We start from the raw sequence: 27,321 nt of genomic DNA, 5'->3' as shown, positions 1-27,321 counted from the left end.
GTACGCTCCACGCTTAGTGAATGTTAAAGATAAGGAGGCAGGGGTTGAGTTTGCCAAAAGGCACTTGGGCAGCACCACAAATGTTTGGAGGAAGGAGCTCTGGTCAGATGAGACTAGAACAGAACTCTTCCAAACCCAAGCCATCACCCCCAGAACCGCATCCCCACAGTGAAGCATGGTGGTGGCAGCATCATGCTGTGGGGATTATTTGCAGCAGCAGGGACGGGAAACTGGTCTGAGTCCAGGAAAGATGGATGGTGCTGAATACAGGGATGTTCTGGACCAGAACCGGTGTCGGTCTGCCTGTGACCTGAGACCGGGTCGGAGGTTCTCCTTCCAGCAGGACCTGAAGCAGACTGCTGAGCCCTGGAGGGGTTTCAATGTGCTGCAATGGCCTAGTCAAAGTTCAGAGCCGTCAGACGTGAAGATCTCTGTTGACCAGAGACAACGGTCCAGCCTGGAGGTACGGGTCAGAACCCCAGAGTCCAGATGAGGCGAGATCATGGAGACGATCCAAAGCCTCTGGCAGCTGGAGCTGCTGCTGAAGGCTCCACAGATACTGACTGCAGGGGGGGGGGGGGATAGTTCTGCACTCCAAAGGGTTCTGGTATGTTCTCCTTCTTTCTGGTTGATTCACAGTAAAGATAATCCATCTTCAGAGTTTTAGACACATTCTGGAGATGATTCTGGTAAAGCTGCTGAATAAATACACTTTACTTCCCTCCAGACTCTAAAATGATCATTTTAACTTGGCAGGGGTGAATACTTTTGCTGTAATGGAAATGAAACGCTGTCGGTCCGAGCAGGAGTCATTCCCTCTGAGTGCTGCAGAAGGTGACGTCAGCAGGTGTCGGGTTCCAGCAGAACCGTCTCCACGGTGGAGCGGTGCTGAAAGCTCAGGAACAAAGAAGAAAAACAAACCTAATCCTGTTATCGCTGCCGGGCCCGGCGCTGCGTGCGTCACCGGCCCGGCTCTTCCCACCAGCCTCTGCCTGGAACCGCTGTGTTCTGATCCGGTTCTCACCGTGTGACAGCTGTGTGAAGAACTGCGCGTACTGACCCAGTTCAGACCGTCTTCTGATGCAGCGGTGGTTCTCAGATCTGGTCCTGACCGGGTTCTGATAAGGCTCTGGTTCTGAAGAGTTCACGTCCAGGTCTCACTTTGTTCTGATCTGGTTCTTCTGATCCAGGTGTCACAGTGTTCTGATCCCGTTCTAACTGTGTTCTGATCCGGTTCTCACCGTGTGACAGCTGTGTGAAGAACTGCGTGTACTGACCCAGTTCAGACCGTCTTCTGATGCAGCGGTGGTTCTCACTGCTCTCAGATCTGGTCCTGACCAGGTTCTGATAAGGCTCTGGTTCTGAAGAGTTCACGTCCAGGTCTCACTGTGTTCTGATCCTGTTCTAACTGTGTTCTGACCCAGTTCTCTCTCTGTTCGGGTCTTGCTGTGTTCTGATCTGGTTCTGTGTTCTGATTCGGTTCTAACTGTGTTCTGATCCGGTTCTGTGTTCTGATTCGGTTTTAACTGTGTTCTGACCCGGTTCTGTGTTCTGATCCTGTTCTAACTGTGTTCTGACCCGGTTATGTGTTCTGATCCTGTTCTAACTGTGTTCTGACCCGGTTCTGTGTTCTGACTCTGACCCAGTTCTCTCTTTGTTCGGGTCTTGCTGTGTTCTGATCCCGTTCTAACTGTGTTCTGACCCGGTTCTGTGTTCTGACCCAGTTCTCTCTCTGTTCGGGTCTTGCTGTGTTCTGACAGCACTGGTTCTGAGCGGAGCAGCTTCCTGCTCACCTGAGGGACACCTGGGCAGGTAGACCCACTCAGACAGAACCTGAGTGTTGTCCTGTACGCTGCAGTACGTGACTGCTTCTCTGGAACTACAACTCCCAGAAGTCCGAGGGGCTGCTGCCACGAAGGCCTCCATCTGTAGAAAGGTTCCTGGTAAATTGTGGAGCTCCTGCTAAAATCTCAAAGTGAAGTTTGAAACGATGAGAGCATGAGGACTGGAGCCCAGAGGGTTCCTGCAGAACGACACTGATGCCCACTGAGGAACTGATGAGAACCAAAGTCAGTCTGACACGTAGAACACAAGATCCAGGAAAGCATAAAACAATGGTTCCCTTATTTTGAAGGCACAGGGTTCTTTATTTAAAATATGGCCGTACCTCCATTGTCCCCATTAGAGAGAACATTGTTTCAGGTTCCTTCGCTTTTCTGCAAAGCAGGAGATGAGAGAACGCGAGTAAAGGTTCTTCATGCAGGTGTGAACCTTGGTTCAGGTGTGCAGTAGTTTCATTAGTGTTAATGTTTCTTAGTTTTGGTGTCAGTTTGCTGCGGATGCTCTGAAATGTTCAGAGCGTAAACACTGATCTGGTTCCGGTCGTATTTCCTGTTGGTCACTTTGGTTCTGGTTCTGACCAGAACCTGCTAATCACTTCCTCGTTAGCAGCTGGTGGGCCTCGTCGCTGCAGACGCATGGTGGTTCCTGACCAGAGGACCAGGATCAGGTCATAGATGTGAGGTATTCTACAGGAAAACATGATCCAATCAGATGAAAGCAGAGAAATTAGTACACCTTAAATTAAAAAATATTCAATTTAAAGATGGCTGCCAAAACCCCTTCTCTTCAACTCCTAACTTAGTGATTAAAAGCTACATCTGAGGAAGCATCGCAGCCCAGTGAGGTCAACAGGCTGCTGTGGCTCAGACCCAGACAGGAAGTGATGAAACAAACTACGGCAACATGGAGGGAGCTCCGCCTGGAGAGAAAAGCTCCATTCCTGCTGTTCATGCAGTTGGGGAGTGTTGGTCTACTGGTTAGAGCAGTGAGCTTGCTCTCTGAGAAGGATGCAAGTACCCGGTTCAATCCCCACTGCCTGCACTCTGGGTCCCTGAGCAAGACCCTTAACCCCAGATTGCTCCCCAAGGGTGATGGGTTAAAAGCAGAGAACACATTTCATTATAATGTATGTTTCAATGACAATAAAGATGATATTACTATTACTATTACTGATGATGATGAAGAGGAGGAAGCAGAACAGAAGAGACAGGGGAGGAAGAACTCTCTCAATGAATGAAGCTTCATTGAACTCAAACATATTGGATTAAAGTTAATCACTACTTGAGGTAATTATTCAGTTAGGGTTATGTCAGTTCAATTCTATTTTATTTCTAAAGCTCCAATTAACATCACATCATCTCATCTAACATGAGCCAAGCTGACTAGAAGCTTTGTCAAAAAGAAGAGTTTTAAGATTAGTCTTAAAAGTAGACGGGGTGTCTGCCTCACGGACCAAAACTGGGAGTTGGTTCCACAGGAGAGGAGCCTGATAGCTAAAGGATCTGCCTCCCATTCTACTTTTAGAGACTCTAGGAACCACCAGCAGACCTGCAGTTGTACATAAATAAAATCTTAAAAATGATTGATATTTCAAACCCAGTCCAATAAAACTACAGATACTATTACATGAAGTTAACCCCGGGAATAAATTCTCTGAATGATCACTGCATTCCGGGTTAATCCAGAACAATTAAAATGTCTTCTTCTCAAATGTAGAACTCCATGTGACTGTTCCCAGCATTCCTGGTGTCCTCAGAGTTCCCGGTGTCCTCAGACTTCCCAGTGTCCTCAGAGTTCCCAGTGTCCCCACGGTTCCCAGTGTCCTCAGAGTTCCCAGTGTCCCCACGGTTCCCAGTGTCCTTAGAGTTCCCAGTGTCCTCAGAGTTCCCAGTGTCCCCAGGGTTCCCGGTGTCCTTAGAGTTCCCAGTGTCCCCAGGGTTCCCAGTGTCCCCACGGTTCCCAGTGTCCTCAGAGTTCCCAGTGTCCCCACGGTTCCCAGTGTCCTCAGAGTTCCCACTGTCCCCACGGTTCCCAGTGTCCTTAGAGTTCCCAGTGTCCTCAGAGTTCCCAGTGTCCCCAGGGTTCCCGGTGTCCCCACGGTTCCCAGTGTCCTTAGAGTTCCCAGTGTCCTCAGAGTTCCCAGTTTCCCCAGGGTTCCCGGTGTCCTTAGAGTTCCCAGTGTCCCCAGGGTTCCCGGTGTCCTTAGAGTTCCCAGTGTTCCCAGGGTTCCCAGTGTCCCCACGGTTCCCAGTGTCCTCAGAGTTACCAGTGTCCCCACGGTTCCCAGTGTCCTCAGAGTTACCAGTGTCCCCACGGTTCCCAGTGTCCTCAGAGTTCCCAGTGTCCCCACGGTTCCCAGTGTCCTCAGAGTTACCAGTGTCTCCAGGGTTCCCGGTGTCCCCAGCGTTGCCATTTTTCATGTTCGGCTTTAGGCATGTATAGTTTGATTCAGACGGAACATTGACTCGTTAAATGACGTCTGAACACTCCTCCGTAGCAGTCAAGGATTGTGGGTAATGTAGTTATGGGAGGACGGAGAGTAAATGTGGTTAAACTGATGCCTGAGGAGCAGCAGGAACCAGCTGAGTGCTCAGGGCCCCAGTGTGTGGTGTGGAGGGGGGGGGGGGGCGCTCCAGCTGTTGTTGCTAAGCTTCAGCCTTTGACAGCAGGTGGAAGCTGGACTGATGGACTGATGGAGGCATTATGGACCCTTTTAACCTTTACTGCCTGTTTGCCACTGTACCCTTGACAACAGCTGTCCTGGAGGCTGTTTAATGTGCTGTTAGAGAGAGAGAGGGCTTCATTTAGCTAAATATAGAGCAGGACTCAGTAAATCCTCCATCATCACCATCATTGTCTGCTCAGAGCTGGAGGTATTTAAGAGCAGGAACGGCGCCGGGGGCCAGCTGATCCACACTCTCCCTTCATATCCAATAGTACATCTCATTAAACGAGGACATGATATTTCCCTGACTCAGGTCAAAATGTCCCACTCAGATATTTTACAGATCCATTACACAGACTGGCTTGTTTCAGTAGTGGGTTCTGTTCATTTTCAACCAAAACCCAGTTTCTTAGAACCGTAGAATATTACATCAGACCAAGGAACAGGATTTTGAAACATCCTGTTATGGTCAAGCTGAAGCGTAAAGACTGAAGAAGATCATGGTGCAGAAGCAGGCTGTTCAGAGGACTGTGTCCTGACACGGCAATGGAAAGTTTAGTGGAAGAAAAAAATGCTGTAGAAGAAGATGCCTCAGCTGAAAGGAGTCACCAAAATAAAATAATTCACTGTGTAGAAGAAAGCTTTCATGGAGGAGTAGAGAGGCTCTTGGTGGCCAGGAGGAGCTTCCAGGTGGCTGGACACCTGCAGATAAAGCAGGAAGGAAAGCTGACAAGGAGACTTGGTGGAGGAAGGAGGAAGTTCAGGAGTGTGTTCAGAGAAAGAGATCAGCTAAGAGGAAGCAGGACACAGCAGAGAGTCTCCAGGAGGACAGAGAGGAGGTGGAGGCAGCTGAGACCAACCAGATACCAGGCAGGGACCTGGAGGGAGGAGATAGGAGGATGTTCATCAGGTAGAGAGATGGAGGATGTTCATCAGGTAGAGATGGAGGATGTTCATCAGGTAGAGAGATGGAGGATGTTCATCAGGTAGAGATGGAGGATGTTCATCAGGTAGAGAGATGGAGGATGTTCATCAGGTAGAGAGATGGAGGATGTTCATCAGGTAGAGATGGAGGATGTTCATCAGGTAGAGAGATGGAGGATGTTCATCAGGTAGAGAGATGGAGGATGTTCATCAGGTAGAGATGGAGGATGTTCATCAGGTAGAGATGGAGGATGTTCATCAGGTAGAGATGGAGGATGTTCATCAGGTAGAGATGGAGGATGTTCATCAGGTAGAGAGATGGAGGATGTTCATCAGGTAGAGATGGAGGATGTTCATCAGGTAGAGAGATGGAGGATGTTCATCAGGTAGAGAGGGAGGATGTTCCTCAGGTAGAGAGATGGAGTATGTTCATCAGGTAGAGATGGAGGATGTTCATCAGGTAGAGATGGAGGATGTTCATCAGGTAGAGATGGAAGATGATCATCAGGTAGAGATGGAGGATGTTCATCAGGTAGAGATGGAGGATGTTCATCAGGTAGAGATGGAGGATGTTCATCAGGTAGAGATGGAGGATGTTCATCAGGTAGAGATGGAGGATGTTCATCAGGTAGAGATGGAGGATGTTCATCAGGTAGAGAGATGGAGGATGTTCATCAGGTAGAGAGATGGAGGATGTTCATCAGGTAGAGATGGAGGATGTTCATCAGGTAGAGATGGAGGATGTTCATCAGGTAGAGATGGGAGGATGTTCATCAGGTAGAGAGATGGAGGATGTTCATCAGGTAGAGATGGAGGATGTTCATCAGGTAGAGAGATGGAGGATGTTCATCAGGTAGAGAGATGGAGGATGTTCATCAGGTAGAGAGATGGAGGATGTTCATCAGGTAGAGATGGAGGATGTTCATCAGGTAGAGAGATGGAGGATGTTCATCAGGTAGAGAGATGGAGGATGTTCATCAGGTAGAGATGGAGGATGTTCATCAGGTAGAGATGGAGGATGTTCATCAGGTAGAGATGGAGGATGTTCATCAGGTAGAGATGGAGGATGATCATCAGGTAGAGAGATGGAGGATGTTCATCAGGTAGAGATGGAGGATGTTCATCAGGTAGAGAGATGGAGGATGTTCATCAGGTAGAGATGGAAGATGTTCATCAGGTAGAGATGGAAGATGTTCATCAGGTAGAGAGATGGAGGATGTTCATCAGGTAGAGAGATGGAGGATGTTCATCAGGTAGAGATGGAAGATGTTCATCAGGTAGAGATGGAAGATGTTCATCAGGTAGAGAGATGGAAGATGTTCATCAGGTAGAGATGGAGGATGTTCATCAGGTAGAGATGGAGGATGTTCATCAGGTAGAGAGATGGAGGATGTTCATCAGGTAGAGAGATGGAGGATGTTCATCAGGTAGAGAGATGGAGGATGTTCATCAGGTAGAGAGATGGAGGATGTTCATCAGGTAGAGATGGAGGATGTTCATCAGGTAGAGATGGAGGATGTTCATCAGGTAGAGAGATGGAGGATGTTCATCAGGTAGAGATGGAAGATGTTCATCAGGTAGAGAGATGGAGGATGTTCATCAGGTAGAGATGGAGGATGTTCATCAGGTAGAGATGGAGGATGTTCATCAGGTAGAGAGATGGAGGATGTTCATCAGGTAGAGAGATGGAGGATGTTCATCAGGTAGAGAGATGGAGGATGTTCATCAGGTAGAGAGATGGAAGATGATCATCAGGTAGAGAGAGGGAGAGGGAGACCAGAGGGGAGGTTTCTGGGTGGAGTGAGAGATGAAGATGATGAGGAAGCAGAAGCAGGGTTAGATGGAGACGACTCGCTGAGGCGACCCTGGTCTCTGTCCTACAGACTCTGCCTGTAGGACCAGGTCTGCTTCCTCTGCCTCCTGCAGGGGAAGACATCCTCACCGCTGAAGCTACAGGTCACTTTCTTCTTCTCTTCTTCCTCCTGCAGCCCACAGCCTGTCCTCCCCTCCTCCCCCTGCGCCTCCTCCCTCCCATCAGAAGGATGCCAACGATTTCCATCTGGAGACGTACCTGACCGAGCCACGGCGCCCAGAGACCAGGAGGCTACGCTCCTACTCCTCACCTCCTGACAGCGGACTGCGGGCCTCCCACCTGGCCTCCTCCCCTGTCAGCTCCGCCTCCACCTGCAGCCAACTGCCCCCTCAGGCTCCGCCTCCACCTGCATCGCCTCCTGTGGGCAGACAGGTGAGTGTCTCAGGTGTTTGTTGAGCTTCAGGCTGTGTTGCCTCCCGCTGTGCTGCAAGGTGAGTCGGTGGCTCTGTTCTTCTGAGGCCAGACGGTGGAGGACGCAGGTAGCAGGTATGGAGACTTTTCTTCTCCAATGTCGTATGAAGGTTCAGGCGAGTTGAGATTACAGCAGGAGGTCTCCCTGAGAACACCTGGTCACAGCTCACCTGCAGCTTCAGACGGCGCCCTCAGACACAGGTCCACCACAAACCAGGTGCTGGAGATTTTCTGTGGAGCTCTGCAGCTTCGCCAAACTGTAAGCCCAGTGTGTTCATTCCTAGATGGGCTATGGTCTCACCGGACGCTGCAGGAAAGACGGAGCGCTTTAACGTTCTGCCTTAAAGGAGCTCAGCATGTCCAGGACCGCTAAGCACCGCGTCATCTTCAGTCCGACACCTCAAACGCTTCATCAGGTTCTCTGCTCCAGATTTAAGGGAACCAGCCGTCTCTGAACATCTCACTTTGCTCCAGATCTGAGAACCTGAATGGTGCCTCGCCTTGTTTGGTTCTGGTTCTGGGAACAGCGGGTCTCTGAGGATCCGGGGGTCTTCATGGTTCCTACCGGACCAGGAACTCTGAAAAGTATTTCAGACCATTGAAGACTCAAGAATCTTTATGGCACCATAATGATATTTTGGTGAGACACAGATTGACACAGACTCAACATAACGTTCAGTTAGTTAATAATAATCCATTTTATTTCTAGGCGCCGTCACCATACATCAAACACAATAACAATTCAATTACATTTTATTTATATAGCGCCAATTCATGAAACATGTCATCTCGAGGCTCTTCACAAAGTCAAAATCAATCAGATTATACAGACTGGTCAAAAATTTCCTCTCTAAGGAAACCAGTTGAAAGTCTCTCCAAGCAGCATTCACTCCTGGAGAAGCGTAGAGCCTCAGGGAGTCGTCTGCATTGTCCATGGCTTTGCAGCAATCCCTCATACTGAGCATGCATGGAGTGACAATGGAAAGAAAAAGGCTCAGTGTGAACGCTCATCTGCCTCCACCCACTGGGGCTTAGAGAAGACAGAGCAGAGACACAGAAAGCTTAGAAGCTCACATTGACCCAGGAGTACTTTCTATGTTAGAGAAGACAGAGCAGAGACACAGAAAGCTCAGAAGCTCACATTGACCCAGGAGTACTTTCTATGTTAGAGAAGACAGAGCAGAGACACAGAAAGCACAGAAGCTCACATTGACCCAGGAGTACTTTCTATGTTAGAGAAGACAGAGCAGAGACACAGAAAGCTCAGAAGCTCACATTGACCCAGGAGTACTTTCTATGTTAGAGAAGACAGAGCAGAGACACAGAAAGCTCAGAAGCTCACATTGATCTAGTAATCTGTTCTACATTAGATGGTAATAGCGGGTGATCTGTGTTCTCTGGATGATGTCACAGTTAACAGAACATTAGACCAGGTGTACCTTCTATGAAGAAAAAAGAGAGAGAGCAAAAAGTTAAAAGCTGAAATGATGACAAGCAATGCAAAACTGGAGAACAGTAGAACTCAGCAGAGAGAGAGAAATAGACCCTGATGTCCTCCAGCAGCCTAAGCCTATAGCAGCATAACTATAGAGGTAGCTCAGAGTAACATGAGCCACTCTGACTATAAGCTTTGTCACAAAGGAAAGTTTTAAGATTAGTCTTAAAAGTAGACGGGGTGTCTGCCTCACGGACCAAAACTGGGAGTTGGTTCCACAGGAGAGGAGCCTGATAGCTAAAGGATCTGCCTCCCATTCTACTTTTAGAGACTCTAGGAACCACCAGCAGACCTGCAGTCTGAGAGCGAAGTGCTCTGTTAGGAACATACGGGGTAATCAGAGCTCTGATATATGATGGAGCTTGATTATTAAGGGCTTTATACGTTAGAAGAAGAATTTTAAATTCTATTCTTGATTTAACAGGAAGCCAATGAAGGGAAGCTAAAACAGGAGAAATATGATCCCTCTTGTTGATTTTCATCAGAACTCTTGCCGCAGCATTTTGGATCAGCTGAAGGCTTTGAACTGCATTTTGTGGACTTCCTGATAGTAAAGAATTACAATAGTCCAGCCTTGAAGTAACAAATGCATGGACTAGTTTTTCAGCATCACTCCTGGACAGAATGTTTCTAATTTTGGCAATATTCCGGAGGTGAAAAAAGGAAACTCTGGAAACCTGTTTAATATGGGATTTAAATGACATGTCTTGGTCAAAAATAACACCAAGATTTTTTACTTTATTACCAGAGGCCAAGTTAATGCCATCCAGATTAAGTGATTGATTAAGAAGTTTATTTTTTGAGGACTCTGGTCCAAAGATTATAACTTCTGTCTTGTCAGAATTTAAATGCAGGAAATTTAAAGTCATCCAGCTTTTGATGTCATCAAGACATGACTGCCATGACATGACAGTCCAAGGACTGAACCCTGTGGTACTCCACAGGTGACCCTAGAGTTTGAGGAAGATTTATTATTAACATGAACAAACTGGAATCTGTCTGACAGATAAGATTTAAACCAGCCTGATGCTTTTCCCTTAATCCCTACAGTATGCTCAAGTCTTTGTAGGAGAATATTGTGATCAACTGTATCAAACGCAGCACTGAGATCTAACAGGACAAGTATAGACACAAGTCCATTATCTGAGGCCATGAGAATATCATTAGTGACCTTCACCAGAGCTGCTTCAGTGCTATGATGAGCTCTGAAGCCTGACTGAAACTCCTCAAGTAGGTCATTGCTTTGTGAATGTTCACAAAGTTGATTAGCAACTACTTTCTCAAGAATTTTAGATAAGAAAAGAAGATTAGATATAGGTCTGTGATTTACTAACTCATCTTGATCAAGAGAAGGTTTCTTAAGTAAAGGTTTAATAACAGCTACTTTAAAAACCTGTGGTACATATCCATTTACTAAGGATAGATTAATCATGTCTAAAATTGGACCACTGATCAAAGGGAATACCTCCTTAAACAACTTGGTTGGGATTGGGTCTAACATACAGGTAGAAGGTTTAGATGAAGCTAAGATTTTAGATAGCTCAGAAAGCTCTACTGCGTCTAAACAGTTCAAACACTGCGCAGGTTCTAAAGATTCCTCCAACGCTGCCTCACTTACTGAGGACGAGGTAATCATGTTTGGGAGGATGCCAATTATTTTATTTTTAATGGAATCAATTTTATTTATGAAGAATCCCATAAAATCATTACTACTAAGAGCTAAGGGAATGAATGGATCCACAGAGCTGTGGCTCTGGGTAAGTTTGGCAACTGTACTGAAGAGAAATCTAGGATTATTTTTGTTCTCCTCAATTAATGATGAAAAATATGCTGCTCTAACTTTGTGAAGGGTCTTGTTATACAACAATAGACTGTCCCTCCAGATTAGGTAGGATTCCTCTTGGTGTGTAGAGTGCCATTTTCTCTCCAATTTCCTAACATTGTGCTTCAAGGAACGCAGCTCTGAATTAAACCAGGGAGCCAGCTTCCTGTGAATAATCCCCTTCTTTTTCAAGGGAGCTACATTGTCTAATGCAGAACGCAATGACGAAGTCACACTGTTAATAAAAGTGTCAATTTGTGACTGGGAAGAAACAACATTGCTGCTGCTGCAGCAATGTTGCAGGGTATTTCTGCAATACTGAGTATATTAAAAAGGGGACGGACTCTTTAAAGTTTGATGCAGCATTATCCGATAAAGATCTACTATAATGGAACCCTCTTTTGGGGGTGGAGAACTCAGATAAACTCAAGTGTTATTAAAAAATTATCAGACAGGACAGGGTTGTAAGGAAATACTGTTAATTCTTCACAATCAATGCCATATGTCAGAACAAGGTCTAAAGTATGGAGCCAAGAGTGCGTCGGTTTATGCACATTTTGAGCAAAACCAATTGAATCTAGGATAGTTTTAAAGGCTACACTAAGGTTATCACATTCTGTGTCAACATGGATGTTAAAATCACCCACTATAATAACCTTGTCAGTGTTTATCACCAAATCAGATAAGAAATCTGACAACTCATCCAAAAACTGAGTGTAAGGGCCTGGTGGACGATACAAAACAACAAACAGAAGAGGTTTTATTGCTTTGCAGCTTGGATGAGGGAAACTGAGGGTTAAATGTTCAAAAGAACTGTAGTTATTAGTTGGCCTGGGACTAATTAATAAATCAGACTGAAAGATAGTTGCCACTCCTCCTCCTCTTCCCACAGATCTGGGAATGTGGAAATTTGAATAACTGGAGGGAGTTGACTCATTTATACTAACGTAGTCCTCTTGTAGCCAGGTTTCTGTGAGACAAAACAAATCAATCTGATTATCAGAAATCAATTCATTAACTAACAAAGTCTTCGGAGGGAGAGACCTTATATTTAATAGACCACATTTAATTATTTTATTTTTTGGCTCAAAGTGATCCGTATGGATTTGTATTAGATTTTTATGATTTGTTCCTTTTAGATCAGTTTTTGATCTGTTAAGTTTTGGCCATGGGAAAGACACCGTCTCAATAGGATAATGGGTGGGTAACAGTACAGAAGCTGCAGAGAGGTGTGTTAAACTACAGCTCTGCTTCCTGGTCTGGACCCTGGGTTGTCAGCATAACAGAGGTTAAATAACACATTAGTACAGTTTAAATTAGACAACACAGTTGAAATCAGAGCATTTGCTGGTTTAAACAGATGAGCTTTGAGTTAGGATTTCAAACGTGACTGATGTGAGTCCTGAGCGGGTGGGGTGGGGGTTGGGGGGGGGGGGTAAGATGGAGGATGAGGATCTGAGGTGAGGAAGGGTGTAGCAAGGTGAAGGAGATGAGGAAGGTGTGGAGAAGGTAAGGAGGATGACTGTGATGGATGGAAGTGCTTGGCGTGAGGAGACGGGCGGCCGGGTTCTAGACCAGATGTGATTTATGAGAGTTTTATGTGGGAGGCTGAACAGAAGAGAGAAGTTACAGTAATCTAGACTGGAGGTGACCAGACTGTGAACCAGAGCAGCAGTGGAGTGAGAAAGTTGCTCTGACGAAGATGGAAACAAGCAGAACGGGTGTTACTGACCTGGGATGGGCAGGAAGGGATGATACCCAAACTCCTGAGCGTAGGGAGTGGTTGAGGAGTTATTTATAGGGATGATAAAAGTTATGGAGTTTGTTTAACTATTACTAAAAGAAGCGCTGTCTTCTTATGAGAAGCTGAAAGTGAGCAGATAGTCCTCAGCATCTGATAAGATTTAAATGTTGGAGCCAAAAAGTCAGCTCACAGTCACTTTACAGAACCATGGACGTATCAGACAAAGCCTGATGAGGTTCTGGAGTGATGCTCCGGCCCAGAAGACAGGAGGCAGTCAGTTCTGGTGCCGAGAAGAACCCAGATGGGTCCTCCGTCCTCGTCCTCACAAACGCCCTCTGGTTTCCAGCAGCTTTGACCTTTAAATTCATTCAACAGAAAACTAAAACAGTCCTTGACGAAGTGGGAACATTTGCAAATGTAGGATATAGCATAGTTGATTTAGAAAGGATTTACAAACAGAAATATGAAGCTCAAGTGTTGTGGAGTGGTTGTTTCCACTGAAGGAGCGTCAGGTTTACTGAGGCCTTTAAAGCAGAGATGCTGTCAGGAGGTCTGAGCAATCATGCTTATCAAAATAAAATACATTTTTTAGAGGTAAACTGAGCTCTTTAAGAACCTCCTGAGGGTTTCTCTCCCCTTCAGGTGGTGGGATATAAACTCTAGAACTGCTGCAGTGGGGATAAACTGACAGACTGGAGGTAGGAGGGGATTATCATCATTAATCATAATCCAGGTCAGAGATCAGAATCTTTCTTCAGCAGCCCTGAACGTCCTGAAGGAAGACGTTTAAAGACATTTTCAATAAAAACATCCATTCAGTGTTTCTTTAAAACCAAGCTGACTTGTCTCTGCTGTTTTCCTGAAAATCAATGAGTCAGAAGCACCAGAAGAAGCTGTGATGATTGTGGATTTCATGAGAAACAGGAACCGCTCCAACACTGGCACCATCCTGGGAGAAGAAGTGGAGGTGGTGGAGGACCATAACTACCTCAGCATTCACCTGGACAACAGAGCAGGTGAACACCTGGAGACCCCGCTGTCTGCAGGAAGGGACAAAGCAGCCTGGACTTCCTGGGGAAGCCTAGGTCCTCCAGGGTTTGCAGCAAGATGCTGCAGATCTTCTCTGCTGCAGAGTCTGATCTCCTCTGCCATCATCTGCTGGGGCAGCAGCATCACAACCAGGGACTTAAAGCTCCACACTGCCCCGCCCGCCGCCTTTGGCTGCAGAAGCTGCTGCAGGAAGCATACGCAGATCCTGAAATAAAGCCGTCATATAACCTTGCCTGTCAGATGGATTCTCACCAGCACACGAGAATCCGTCGTATACTAACCTGACCAGCCAGGCTGATGACATGCAGCCCTCTGGTTCTGCTCCCATCCAATCGGTTTGGGGAAAGAAGCAGAACTCCAAGCTGATTGGGTGAAGCAACACCTAATCACCTAACCTACCAGAGGTTGGTTTTAGCCAATCACGGTATCAAATTAAAACAGCAGCAGACGCCATGAGAAACCACAACAAGGTACGCTGGTCAAGGAACTTCCTGCTGTTCTACCATCAAAGAAGAAATCCTGGATTCTGACCAATCAGAGGTGAGAGCAGCAGCTGCGTCCGCCATATTGGTCCAGCTGTGGCCTCAGCAGCTCCTGCTTTCATCACAGCGGTATGTCCCGCCTTAAACCAGCATACTGCACCGTGATTGGCCCGGACCATTTCTGGTTCAGCCGGAGTAATGTGCAGAACTAGAGTGCTACACGTTATCAATCTGGCTGGCCAGGTTAGCAGTCACACATACACAAGTCGGACCAAAACAACTCGTTCTGTGGACGCTAACACTGCTTCACTTTTTGTTTTTAGCATCCAGACGTTTTCACGACTTCTGCTCCACAATGGGCGAGTTCACAGAGTGCAGAGAAGCTTCACATTTAGCTTATTTTTCATGCATTTAATCTTTAATCATTAGATTTTGGATGCCAATGCATAAAGCCCAGTAACTGATCTAATTGATGTAATGTATACAGCTGCTAACATAAAGTAAAACACACAATTATATATAAATATACACATATATTCATTAGTATACTGAGGTCTTTTAGAAAATCTTGTCTGTCTTTAGTGAATTCCTTGAAAATAAGGATGTGGTGCTCGTTAAGGTTCCTGTTGTTGCAGCTTGATCTGAGTATCTAACTGGGCTCCAGCACATGGCAAAAATAGAACCGGGCCAAAGATAGAACCGGGCCAAAGATAGAACCGGGCTGCCTCCACCCTACGGCTCCTGCAGGCGTCTGCATATTTCACTGCAGCGTTCACACCACAGCGGTGCAGCGTAAGTCTGGGGAGAGTGTCTTCACTCAGAGGACCTCTGCAGAAGCTCCTTCCAGCCTACAGCCATCAGCATCTACAGCACCCTGGAGCTAAAGTTAGTTTCTCCTTGGGATCAATAAAGGAGTTTTAAACTGAATTAAAACTAACAGAAGATTTCTACTATGAAAAATACAGAAAAAAACTCCTTTAAACATTCTGGATGATGGATGGATGGATGATGGATGGATGGAGGATGGATGAAGGATGGATGATGGATGGATGGATGGATGGAGGATGGATGATGGATGGATGGATGGATGGAGGATGGATGGATGGATGGATGGATGGAGGATGGATGGGAGGATGGAGGATGGTGTCACCATCCTCCATCCTCCCATCCATCCTCCATCCATCCTCCATCTATCATCCATCCTCCATCATCCATCCTTCCATCCATCCTCCATCCATCCTCCATCATCCATCCTTCATCCATCCTCCATCCATCCATCATCCATCCATCCTCCATCCATCCATCCTCCATGCTCCATCCATCCTCCATCATCCATCCTCCATCTATCATCCATCCTCCACCATCCTCCATCCATCCTCCATCCATCCTCCATCCATCCTCCATCCATCCTCCATCATCCATCCTCCATCCATCCTCCATCCATCCATCCATCCATCCATCCATCCATCCATCCATCCTCCATCCATCCTCCATCCATCCTCCATCATCCATCCTCCATCCATCCTCCATCCATCCATCCATCCTCCATCATCCATCCTCCATCCATCCATCCTCCATCCATCCTCCATCATCCATCCTCCATCCTCCCATCCATCCTCCATCCATCCTCCATCCATCCTCCATCCATCATCCATCCTCCATCTATCATCCATCCTCCATCATCCATCCATCCATCCTCCATCCTCCATCCATCCTCCATCCTCCATCCTCCCCAGCAGCCGATCATGGCGCAGGTGAAGGTCTCTCGTTGGACTCGGACGGCTCATCATCTTTATTCATGAACCCAGGCCCGGTTCCGCTCATGTTTGTCTCTCACAATGTTGACAAGTTACAACAAACCTGTAATTATCACGGAAACGGAACTAGACTCTGCTACCAAAATAAGAGAATTGCCGCGTTATGAAATAAAACCAGGTAAACGCTGCGGTGAGGTTCTGCCAGCAGGGCTCATCAGAACCGCTCCAGTCTAAGTCCATTTAACCAGAACCATCACCACCAGCCTGCTTTTAGCTTCAACCACTTAACCGGAAGTTCTTCCACGTCTGAGCCGAGCGAGGCGACTTTTACCGAAACTAGCCGAATATTACCGAGAGCGGGCGGAGGTCACAGACTATTGATTACCGGACTCAGCAGGTTCTACCATCCGGACTCAGACCCACGATGGAGCCCTAAAGACCCGGTCCCTCTCCGAACCAAACCCCCGCGGTCTCCGCCGGAGAGCAGCAACTGGAAGCGGCTCATGAGCGCAGCCTGTCCGGTGGGTGTTAGCCATCTTCTCATCTAGCCGCGGATTCCCCTTGAAAAATCCGCGATTTTACCAGAAAACCCGTCGTTATTTGCTCAGATGAACACAGCGCCCGGCCAGACTGCGTGTTGTCAGAGAGGATCCGGAACTGTAACCATCGGCGGCTGTGTCATCACCGAACCACTGCCTAACAGACAGGTGATCACCTGGTGACCAGATGATGCACAACACCAGGATGCTGTCTGGGATGCTGCAGGCTGCATCTTAAGACACACCGTTACACTGGTGGTTAAATGGTCAGATACTGGTCAGATTAGTGGTCTGATACTGGGCAGATTAGTGATTAAATGGTCAGATACTGGGCAGATTAGTGGTTAAATGGTCAGATACTGGGCAGATTAGTGGTCTGATACTGGGCAGATTAGTGATTAAATGGTCAGATACTGGGCAGATTAATGGTCTGATACTGGGAAAATTAGTGGTTAACTGGGCAGATTAGTGGTTAACTGGTCTGATTAGTGATTAAATGGTCTGATACTGGGCAGATTAATGGTCTGATACTGGGAAAATTAGTGGTTAACTGGTCAGATTAGTGGTTAAATGGTCTGATACTGGGCAGATTAGTGATTAAATGGTCTGATACTGGGCAGATTAGTGGTTAAATGGTCAGATTAGTGGTTAAATGGTCAGATTAGTGGTTAAATGGTCAGATACTGAGCAGATTAGTGGTTAACTGGGCAGATTAGTGGTTAAATGGTCAGATTAGTGGTTAAATGGTCAGATACTGGGCAGATTAATGGTCTGATACTGGACAGATTAACGGTCTGATACTGGGAAAATTAGTGGTTAACTGGGCAGATTAGTGGTTAACTGGTCTGATTCTGGGCAGATTAGTGGTTAACTGGTCAGTTACTGGTCAAATTAGTGGTTAAATGGCCAGATACTGGGCATATTAGTTGTTAACTGGTCAGTTACTGGGCAGATTAGTGGTTAAATGGTCTGATTAGTGGTTAAATGGTCAGATACTGAGCAGATTAGTGGTTAACTGGGCAGATTAGTGGTTAAATGGTCAGATTAGTGGTTAAATGGCCAGATACTGGGCAGATTTATGGTCTGATACTGGGCAGATTAATGGTCTGATACTGGGCAGATTAACGGTCTGATACTGGGAAAATTAGTGGTTAACTGGGCAGATTAGTGGTTAACTGGTCTGATTCTGGGCAGATTAGTGGTTAACTGGTCAGTTACTGGTCAAATTAGTGGTTAAATGGCCAGATACTGGGCATATTAGTTGTTAACTGGTCAGTTACTGGGCAGATTAGTGGTTAAATGGTCTGATTAGTGGTTAAATGGTCAGATACTGAGCAGATTAGTGGTTAACTGGTCAGATTAGTGGTTAAATGGCCAGATACTTGGCAGATTAGTGGTTAACTGGTCAGTTACTGGGCAGATTAGTGGTTAAATGGTCTGATTAGTGGTTAAATGGTCTGATACTGAGCAGATTGGTGGTTAACTGGTCTGATACTGAGCAGATTAGTGGTTAACTGGTCTGATACTGAGCAGATTAGTGGTTAACTGGTCAGATTAGTGGTTAAATGGCCAGATACTGGGCAGATTAGTGGGTAACTGGTCAGTTACTGGGCAGATTAGTGCTTAAATGGACAGATATTGGGCAGATTAGTGGTCAGATACTGGTCAGACTGGTAGTTAACTGGTCTGCTACGAGGCAGATTAGTGGTTAACTGGTCAGATTAGTGGTCAGATTAGTGGTCAAATTGTCAGATTCCGGTCAGATTAGTGGTTAACTGGCTAGATACTGGTCATATTAGTAGTCAAATACTGGTCAGATTGGTGGTTAACTGGTCAGTTACTGTGCAGATTAGTGGTTAACTGGCTAGATACTGGTCAGATTAGTGGTCAAAATGTCAGATACCGGTCAGATTGGTGGTTAACTGGTTAGATACTGATCATATTGATGGTCAAATAGTCAGATACTGGTCAGACTGGTAATTAACTGGTCATAAACTGGTCAGATTGATGGTTAAATTGTCAGATTAGTGATTAGGTGGTCAGATACTGGTCAGATTAGTGGTTAACTGGCTAGATACCGGTCAGATAGGTGGTTAACTGGTCAGATTGGCGGTTAACTGGGCAGATTAGTGGTTAACTGGTCACATACTGGTCAAAATGGTGGTTAACTGGTCATATAGGTCGAACTGGTGGTTAACTGGTCAGGTACTGGTCAGATTGGTGATTAGCTGGTCAGATACTGGTCAGAGAAGTGGTTAACTGGTTAGATGCTGGTCAGATAAGTGCTTAACTGGTCAAATACAATTTATTCCTTTGGCATTTGATTTGTTACAAAGCTTACCCGGACTTATTAATGAATAAATTCATTACTAACTTCATTAAATAAACGTTTTCTTTGGGACGATGAGTGGTTCCGCTACCACAATTTGTCTAAGGGGCGGGGATGATCATTTTGGGAGTGACTTGTGTTGATTTTGTTAAATGGTAAATGTCTTGTACTCATGTAGCGCTTTAACTAGTCCATTGACCCCAAAGAGCTTCACACTAAAATCAGTCATTCCCACCCTGACGGTGGTGAGCTATGCTAGCAGCCACAGACTGACAGAGACTGCCATACACCACCGTCAGCTGGCAATGCAGGTGGCGTGTCTTGCCCAAGGACACAACAACCGAGACGGTCGTCCCGCCAATTGCAGGACAAACTCACTATCTTCCGCACCACGGTCACCCCCTATAGTGTTAAATAACGCTGCAATGCATGAAATTCTGCATCGTTTATTATGTCGACTCTACGTTTCAGCTCTTCTTGACAAGATGACTCACTCCTGACGGCCTCTGGTGTTTTTCCCACGCAGGTGGAGGTTGCAGACGGCATGCCGGATCAGCAGGATCAGCAGGATGATGCTGGTAAGTCTCCAACGTGATGAACATGATGAGTTCTCTGAATGTTGATCCCTCATCTCTGTCTGTCAGGCTCCCAGGCTAAGCTGGGAACACGGTTGGGTCAGCCAGGTTCCACAGCCAGGTGTGGTGTGGGAACAGGCCGGTTTGAAGCAGACTCCGCTGATTGGACTTTTTTTTTCTGTAAGGCTGTTATATAATCTGCAGGGCATCAGAGGAGTTATAAAACGTGCTTACAGATGTTACAGCTGCTCAGACGGCGCTGTGAACATCCACCTATAAGGGCTACCGGTGTAGGTACCAGATTGACTCGGGCTGCCAGATGACGTCTATTTATGGCAACTCAACTCAAACAAACTAGATTATGCGCCCGCGGTCTCCATTTGTTACAAATCAATTTTATTTTGTTAATTTACGGTTATTTTCCTGTAAATTAGTCGAGGCATGAAAACTTTTAACATCATTTTGGAATACTTGTGTGGTAGTCTGACAATTTAATCGGTAATTTTGCAGAATCAAAGAAGTTACAACCTTAGAGAAATTTAATTCCTCCAATTTTTTTTAAGTTGTGAAGGGAAACTAAACCATAAACTCATTTCATTTTTAATAAAAGTCAGCAGCCAAATTTAATTTTATCACGGCATTCATCACTGTAAAATTAATAACGTTCATTCCTCCTTTTTGTACTGATGTTGTTCTTTCTGCAGATCCAGTTCTTTGTGGGTTCAGATCACATTCAGAACCAGTTGTTGTGCTATTACACACTGTTTAAAGTTATTTTAATGTTTAATAATAACTCTCTGTCTGTTAGGTATTGTCTGGTTAATATCCAAGAACCAAAGTTCAAAGAACATGGAATGAGGTTAAATGAGCTTAACTAATTCAGAACAACCTCTCATATGTGTTTCAACCCATTCAAAATGCAAATCCTGAGTTAAATAAAACATTATTTGACAAAACAACATTTAAAAAAACGATTTTGTCAGTAAAATTATTCAGTGTAGGGACGGTTGATTTTATTAATGCTGTTCCAATGAAACAGCGGGAAAATGAGAACAATTGTCTGTAGGAAGCCAGCCTTTATACAGTGACCTGCTGTGAGACTGTAAAGGTCTCACATGTCATTCCCACCCTGTCTGTTCCCACCCTGTCTGTTCCCACCCTGTTCCCACTCAGTCTGATTTTTCCTCATGGCTTGATGGCACAACACAGTTAAAGAACTTTAAGAATTCCAATCAAAGGACTGTTCCAGATCAACATACATTGGCAATGAACCCGCTCTGAGCGTTACAGAACCTTTTTCAGAACTCTGTGATCCTCATCCAGTCGAACCACATTACTGGTAGAGATGCTGACTGATACCAGATAAAGTCCAGCTGGGCTTTAACTGGTCGGATCCAAACTAACCCCTCTGTGATCTGTGGTTCTGTGGTTCTGTGGTTCCAGCGTCCAAAGAGTCGGAGCGGGATATCTACATGCGTTTCATGAAGTGCCACAAGTGCTACGACATCATCCCCACCAGCTCCAAACTGGTGGTGTTTGACACCACGCTGCAGGTGAGACAGGAACGGGTTCTGTTGGTTCTGGTGCCGAAAACAGAGCCCTGATGGACGGCTGCAGTGCTGAAGGCCCAGTCCAGAGAAGAAAGGGTCCGATGCAAACTGACTCCTTTAGAGAAGTCTTGATCTTCGTTAAACGTTAAACTCAGACTGAGACCGGCCCGGTCCGATCTCTGATTGCTTGGCTGGTTCTGATGAGTCCGGCTGCCAGAACTCAGTCATGATTCTGGCAGCTGGACCTGCATCAGAGCTGCAGTCCAGGTGTTGTGTCTCTTTAGCTGTTGAAGGCTGACTTCACTGCTTCAGTTCCTGTAGGTGAAGGTAGTTCTGGTTCTGGTTCTGGTTCTGGTTCTGGTTCTGGTTAAGTGAAGCCACCTTCCCAGCTCTAACTGGGAGCGGACCACTCACCCACCTCTGCTTTCAGGTGAAGAAGGCGTTCTTCGCTCTGGTGGCTAACGGAGTGAGAGCCGCTCCTCTGTGGGAGAGCAAGAAGCAAAGCTTTGTGGGTAAGAGTGCGCACCTGTTGTTTCCTGGTTCCTGCTGGACCTTCACAGTAAAAGCCTTAGATTCTAAAGAATGTGGAGCCTTTTAGCCTCACCTGTTCCAAACAGAGGTGTGTTTATTATTATTATCAGCTGCAGTTTTATTCTTATTAACGGGCTGGTTTCTGTTTGTTTCAGGAATGTTAACCATCACAGACTTTATCAACATCCTCACCAGATACTATAAATCTCCCATGGTAACTCCCACACACACTCCTTCCTCCTCAGCGGGGTTCTCTGCTCCTCGTTGAACGAGTCTCACCTCTGCAGCAGCGTCTGCTGTCATGGTTACGCCTGCTCTGAAAACAAGGCAGGCGTGGCTAGAAACTGTGCTCTGATTGGTTGCTGGAGCGGCAGGTATCAGGTTATGTCTGCTGAAGGTTTCTGCTGCTTCTGTGGAACCTGAAACCAGAGAGAGGTTCTGCTGACAGCGCTGACCTCTTTTCAGAAGGTTCTACCTGCAGCCGCAGACACTACAGTTTACCTTTCCCTGTGTCCCAACCATAAAGTCAGGGGGGGGGGGGATCCGCGGCTGCAGGTAGATATACTTTCCTCTTTTAGACATCACCTGACCTTTTCTCAGGGTGTCACCTGACTATGGCGTCACATGACCTTTCTCAGGGTGTCACCTGGCAACGGATCTCACTGTGATGTCACATGAGCTCAGTTAGAAGTCACCTGACCTCTTTGAGACGTCATGTGACCTGCAGCAACGCAGCTGTAACTCAGGTGTGTCTCTCTCCAGGTGCAGATCTACGAGCTGGAGGAGCATAAGATTGAGACGTGGAGAGGTAGGAGCTGACGGCTCTGAAAGCAGCTGTAGAATGCTTCAGCATGTGGAAAATAACACGCGTGTCCGTGTTCACAGAGCTGTACCTGCAGGAGACCTTTAAGCCCCTGGTGCACATCTCACCTGATGCCAGGTACCTGCTTCCCCCCCTAGTTCAGCCTCCAGGAATGAAATGAGACGCCATTGATGAACGCCTCCTGCTGTCCCCCCCCCCCCCCCCCCAGTGTATTTGAAGCCGTTCACTCGCTGATAAAGAACAAGATCCACCGGCTTCCTGTCATCGACCCCATCAGCGGCAACGCTCTCTACATCCTGACGCACAAGAGGATCCTGAAGTTCCTGCAGCTCTTTGTGAGTCCATGGGGGGGGGGGGGGGGGGTTCTGATGGTTCTGATCTTCTGGGTTAGAGCTCAGACCCACTGTCGCCATGTGCATGCTCGGTGTGGCGGGGCAGCACCAACCTGTGTCCCTCTCTGCCTCAGGTGTGTGAGATGCCGATGCCGGCCTTCATGAAGCAGACCTTGGAGGACCTGGGCGTGGGAACGTACTCAAACATCGCCTACATCCACCCGGACACGCCGCTGATCACCGCCCTGTCCGTGTTCACGCACCGCCGCGTGTCGGCGCTGCCCGTCGTGGATCATAGCGGTGCGCGGCGGCTCCTGCATCACGCTGGTGCCGGTGTTCAGACCGTTCTCATGCGCTGTCGTCTTGTCCCTGCAGGGAAGGTGGTGGATATCTACTCCAAGTTTGATGTGATTGTGAGTTCCCTCGTCCTGTGATTCTGTAGAACCCGTCAGAACTGTGACGGACTGACGCCGGTGTTTGTGCAGAACCTGGCTGCTGAGAAGACCTACAACAACCTGGACATGACGGTCACTCAGGCTCTCAGACACAGATCGCAGTACTTTGAAGGTGTCATGAAGTGCAACAAGCTGGAAACCCTGGAGACCATCGTGGACCGCATCGTGAAGGCCGAGGTACCGGCGGGGAGGTGACCCAGGCTGTAGATGAGTTTTATCTGCAGGTAGGAGGTGTCAGAGCAGATCAGATGGTCGGCGGACAGAGGGGTGCAGCCCATCAGGAGGTTTAGTCCAGGCTTGGCTTATGAGACTCAGAACCGGCCCAAACTCAGCTGTTTGTGTCCGCAGGTCCACCGGCTGGTCGTCGTTGACGACAGGTCTCGTATCGTCGGCATCGTATCGCTGTCGGACATCCTGCAGGCGCTGGTCCTGACGCCCGCTGGTACGAACCTTTTCCTGTTCCTTTAGACATCAACCAGAACCAGGGGTGCCATCGGGTCCGGCACCAGGGGCTGGTTCTTTAGCAGTAGACACAAACACGAATGAATAAAGCCAAATCCTGAGGCTTTTACCCAATCACTAGAACTTTGGACCCAAACAAGTCAGTCCAGCTGCACCGACCCGAGGCGGGTAAATCCAGCTTCAGACGGTAAAACCCGGCCCAGTTTTCCTTCTTGTTCTCTTAACCAGGGCTCTCCAGTTTAGAACCTCCCAGGTGGTCTCTGGTCCAGCTCACCTGCATCAAACACCTGAGCTGCCCACCAGCATGGAGGCTCACAGAACTCTGCTGAGAGCTGGTTTGTCAGCAGGTGATTGAAACCCTCACGGTGCTGTCCGCCTGCTCCAGATGATGAGGGTCTGTTGAGCAGGTCTATGATGGCGTCCTAGGTGGACAAAGGAGGGTGGGATGTCTGGCTGTGGGCAGCAGAGCTCACTGGTTCTGTCCAGACTCCCATTGGTCCTCCTCCCTGAGGATCGTCTTCATCCCTGACCACACATCTCTGATCCTGTTCTGCTGGAGCTTTCTCTCCAGCTTCTTCCTGGACACCTCCTGGCTGTTTCCTCTGTAACCTCCTCAGAGACTCCTTCTCTCCCCTCCTGACGCTCCTTCTTCTCATCCAGCAGTTCCCTCAGGTTTCTGTTGGGGAGGCACCTCCCTGTTCTGGTGGGGATGGTGTTGTCCACTAATCCCACAGCAGGGGGCTAGCAGAGGAGATCTTTCACAGTCACATTCTTATCCACCTTCGCTGGTACTCTTTGAATCCCTGTCTGCACATAGAATAGAATAGAATAAAATTTTATTGTCATTTCACTGTCACAAGCAATGAAATGTGTTCTCTGCATCTTAACCCTAACCCCCTGGGGGAGCGGTGGGCTGCCATGTGCAGCGCCTGAGGAGCAATCTGGGGTTAAGGGTCTTGCTCAGGGACCCAGAGTGCAGGCAGTGGGGATTGAACCGGGTACCTGCATCCTTCTCTGAGAGCAAGCTGCTCTAACCACTAGACCACCACTCCATGGTTCTGAAAGCATCTGGGCTGGGTCACATTCTGCCCATAAACTGCTCTTCCTCTGCTTTCCTCCTGCACTACGTCCACAACATCTCCTCCTGTTAGCCTCAGCATGCAGATAGAAAGCACCTTGTCCATTACTCTACAGCGGCGGATCATAGAAATCAGTTCTTTGATGGTTCTGATTGTCTGAGTAGAAACGGAACCAAAGTGTTTAAGGACTGAGAAATGAAGAGGTGGAATCTCATCTCCTGTCTCTGTGTTGCCAGGTCTGAGGAGAAAGGAGTCCATTCCTTCTCAGCCCGAAACCCTGGACTCAGCTCAGACAGAGACAGCGACTCGGGACCCGGGTCTGGAGCCTGAGGGGGGAGGCATACTGGCTCAGGGGCTGGGAGGTGAGGCAGAGACAGAACCTGAAGCTGACCAAGACCAGGATCCGGACCAGGGACTGGAAACGGAGACAGAAAGCCAAACTGAACCGGACCAGGATCTGGTAGCAGGAGAGACCGCAGAGGAGACCTGCAGCAAGGAAGACGCTACTGAGAGCTGCCAGCAGGGGGAGGCAGCAGAGGGAGAGGCAGAGGGGGAGGCAGAAGGAGAGGCAGCAGAGGGGGAGGCAGCAGAGGGGGAGGCAGCAGAGGGGGAGGCAGCAGAGGGAGAGGCAGAGGGGGAGGCAGAAGGAGAGGCAGCAGAGGGGGAGGCAGCAGAGGGGGAGGCAGCAGAGGGGGAGGCAGCAGACGGAGAGGCAGACGGAGAGGTACTTAGAGAGATGCAGAAGGAGACAGAGGAGGAGACACCAGAGACTACAGAGGAGACCTTCTGCAAGGAAGACGCTACTGAGAGCTGCCAGCAGGGGGAGGCAGCAGAAGGGGAGGCAGAAGGAGAGGCAGCAGGAGAGGCAGCAGAGGGGGAGGCAGCAGAGGGGGAGGCAGCAGACGGAGAGGCAGACGGAGAGGTACTTAGAGAGATGCAGAAGGAGACAGAGGAGGAGACACCAGAGACTACAGAGGAGACCTTCTGCAAGGAAGACGCTACTGAGAGCTACCAGCAGGGGGAGGCAGCAGAGGGGGAGGCAGAGAAAGAGACAGAGGTGGAGGAAGAGAGGGAGGCAGGTGGAGCTGAGGCAGATCAGGGGGAGGATGGAGAAGCAGAGGGCAGAGGGGATGAGGGTGGGGGAGCAGATGGGGAGGTGGTGGAGTGATGTCATCACAGTGCGTCTCACTGGACTCTGACGACTCGCTGTGCTCGGGTCAAACCACAGAAGAAGATGCAGAAGGTTCAGGAAGGCCGTCAGCAGGGTGGACTGTGATTGGACGGCTGCTCTGGTGGGCGGGGCCTGTTACTGATTGATACGCACATACCAGACCCGGCAGGCGTGAGGTTCTGGTTCTCTCTGTGGGGTTCTGGAGGAGTTTCATTGGGATCTGGTTGGTTCTCCACCCCCTGCTGGTGAAAGTCCGTCACTGCGGCCCATTTAGGTAGAGGAAGGACCATGAAACTCGACCAGAACCAGAACTGATGCTGGAGCCACCCTGAACATCTAGACTTGTGTCTGATTGGTAGAGAGAGTTTTGAATGAGCCAATCACTGATCAGCTGCTGCTCGTTTGTAACATTTCCTGTTTTATAGACGTAACAAATCAAATGTCACTTTGGTGTAAAGTTTTAAGATTCTGTTGGAAATGATATTATTATGGAAATTATTGTTTTTGTAGTTCCTGCTGCTGACTATAAGGGGGCGGGGCTCTGCACTGTTTAGACCAATGAGAGATTAAACAGATTTTACCTTATATATTCATATATCTACTGTTTTCTGCCCATAGAGACGCTATAAATTGTAGTATTTGGAAAATTAATAGCTGTGATGTCATCATGATGAGTCTGTGACATCATAGACTGCGTTTCCTTGGTGACGTGTAGTGAGTAGCTTGTGCTACTGCTGTGAAGACGATGAATTAAAACTGCTGACAGAATTTCTTTCCCTGACTTTTGTATGTTTATGGAGAAAGTTTGATATAAATATTTAACATGTTTACTGGCTGGCAGCAGGTGGCGCTCTCAGGAACAGACGTCATGTTTGCTCAGAAGGCCTAAAACAGACACCGTCGGACTCACGCATGGACCTTTTACTGCAATTAGTGGAAGTATGAGACGAAATAAAGCAGAAACCAAAGAGACTCATCACCCGAGGCTGTTCACTCCTGACCTTCACCTATTTCTCCAGTTCAATGGGAAAATAAAACCGAGCCTAAGAAAGTCTGAAGCAGGAAGACAGTGGAATACCAGATACAGAGCCCAACCAATGAAGTGGCTGTCCTTTGAAAAAATAATAGGTATATATATATATATATATAATGAGAGGCTATTTTATTCAGTCCTGCTCTGTTTGATTGATTCTGACTTTGTAAAGTGCCTCGACATGACATGTTTCATGAATTGGCGCTATATAAATGAAATTGAATTGAATTGAATTGATGTGAAAATATAGGAGCATACATACTTCCATGGGAACAATATGGGAACATACGGGGTAATCAGAGCTCTGATATATGATGGAGCTTGATTATTAAGGGCTTTATACGTTAGAAGGAGAATTTTAAATTCTATTCTTGATT

General features: G+C 47.4%; 1 protein-coding gene across 7 annotated transcripts in view; it reads left to right on the top strand.

Moving 5' to 3' along the window:
• Window positions 1-26,683, top strand: part of LOC105922988 (5'-AMP-activated protein kinase subunit gamma-2) — a 45,419-nt gene extending 18,736 nt beyond the window's left edge. For 4 of the 7 annotated variants that reach the window (XM_036124812.1, XM_036124811.1, XM_036124809.1 and 1 more), the window contains 13 exons: window positions 7,420-7,676; window positions 19,460-19,511; window positions 20,952-21,061; window positions 21,489-21,570; window positions 21,745-21,803; window positions 22,352-22,397; window positions 22,475-22,529; window positions 22,621-22,747; window positions 22,879-23,044; window positions 23,120-23,157; window positions 23,230-23,376; window positions 23,548-23,641; window positions 24,977-26,683. In XM_036124812.1, the coding sequence (XP_035980705.1) occupies window positions 7,420-7,676; window positions 19,460-19,511; window positions 20,952-21,061; window positions 21,489-21,570; window positions 21,745-21,803; window positions 22,352-22,397; window positions 22,475-22,529; window positions 22,621-22,747; window positions 22,879-23,044; window positions 23,120-23,157; window positions 23,230-23,376; window positions 23,548-23,641; window positions 24,977-25,908 (2,165 nt within the window). In that variant the 3' untranslated portion in view covers window positions 25,909-26,683. Of the gene's footprint in view, window positions 1-7,419; window positions 7,677-16,052; window positions 16,587-16,673; window positions 16,773-19,459; window positions 19,512-20,951; window positions 21,062-21,488; window positions 21,571-21,744; window positions 21,804-22,351; window positions 22,398-22,474; window positions 22,530-22,620; window positions 22,748-22,878; window positions 23,045-23,119; window positions 23,158-23,229; window positions 23,377-23,547; window positions 23,642-24,976 lie in introns of those variants that run through there. The other 3 variants (XM_036124814.1, XM_036124810.1, XM_036124815.1) reach the window with 3 other exon arrangements.
• The last annotated feature ends 638 nt before the right edge of the window (window positions 26,684-27,321 follow it).

Source organism: Fundulus heteroclitus, chromosome 21 (assembly GCF_011125445.2).
Source record: "Fundulus heteroclitus isolate FHET01 chromosome 21, MU-UCD_Fhet_4.1, whole genome shotgun sequence".
In the NCBI taxonomy this organism is placed as follows: domain Eukaryota; kingdom Metazoa; phylum Chordata; class Actinopteri; order Cyprinodontiformes; family Fundulidae; genus Fundulus; species Fundulus heteroclitus.
This window is presented reverse-complemented; position numbering and strand designations above follow the sequence as displayed.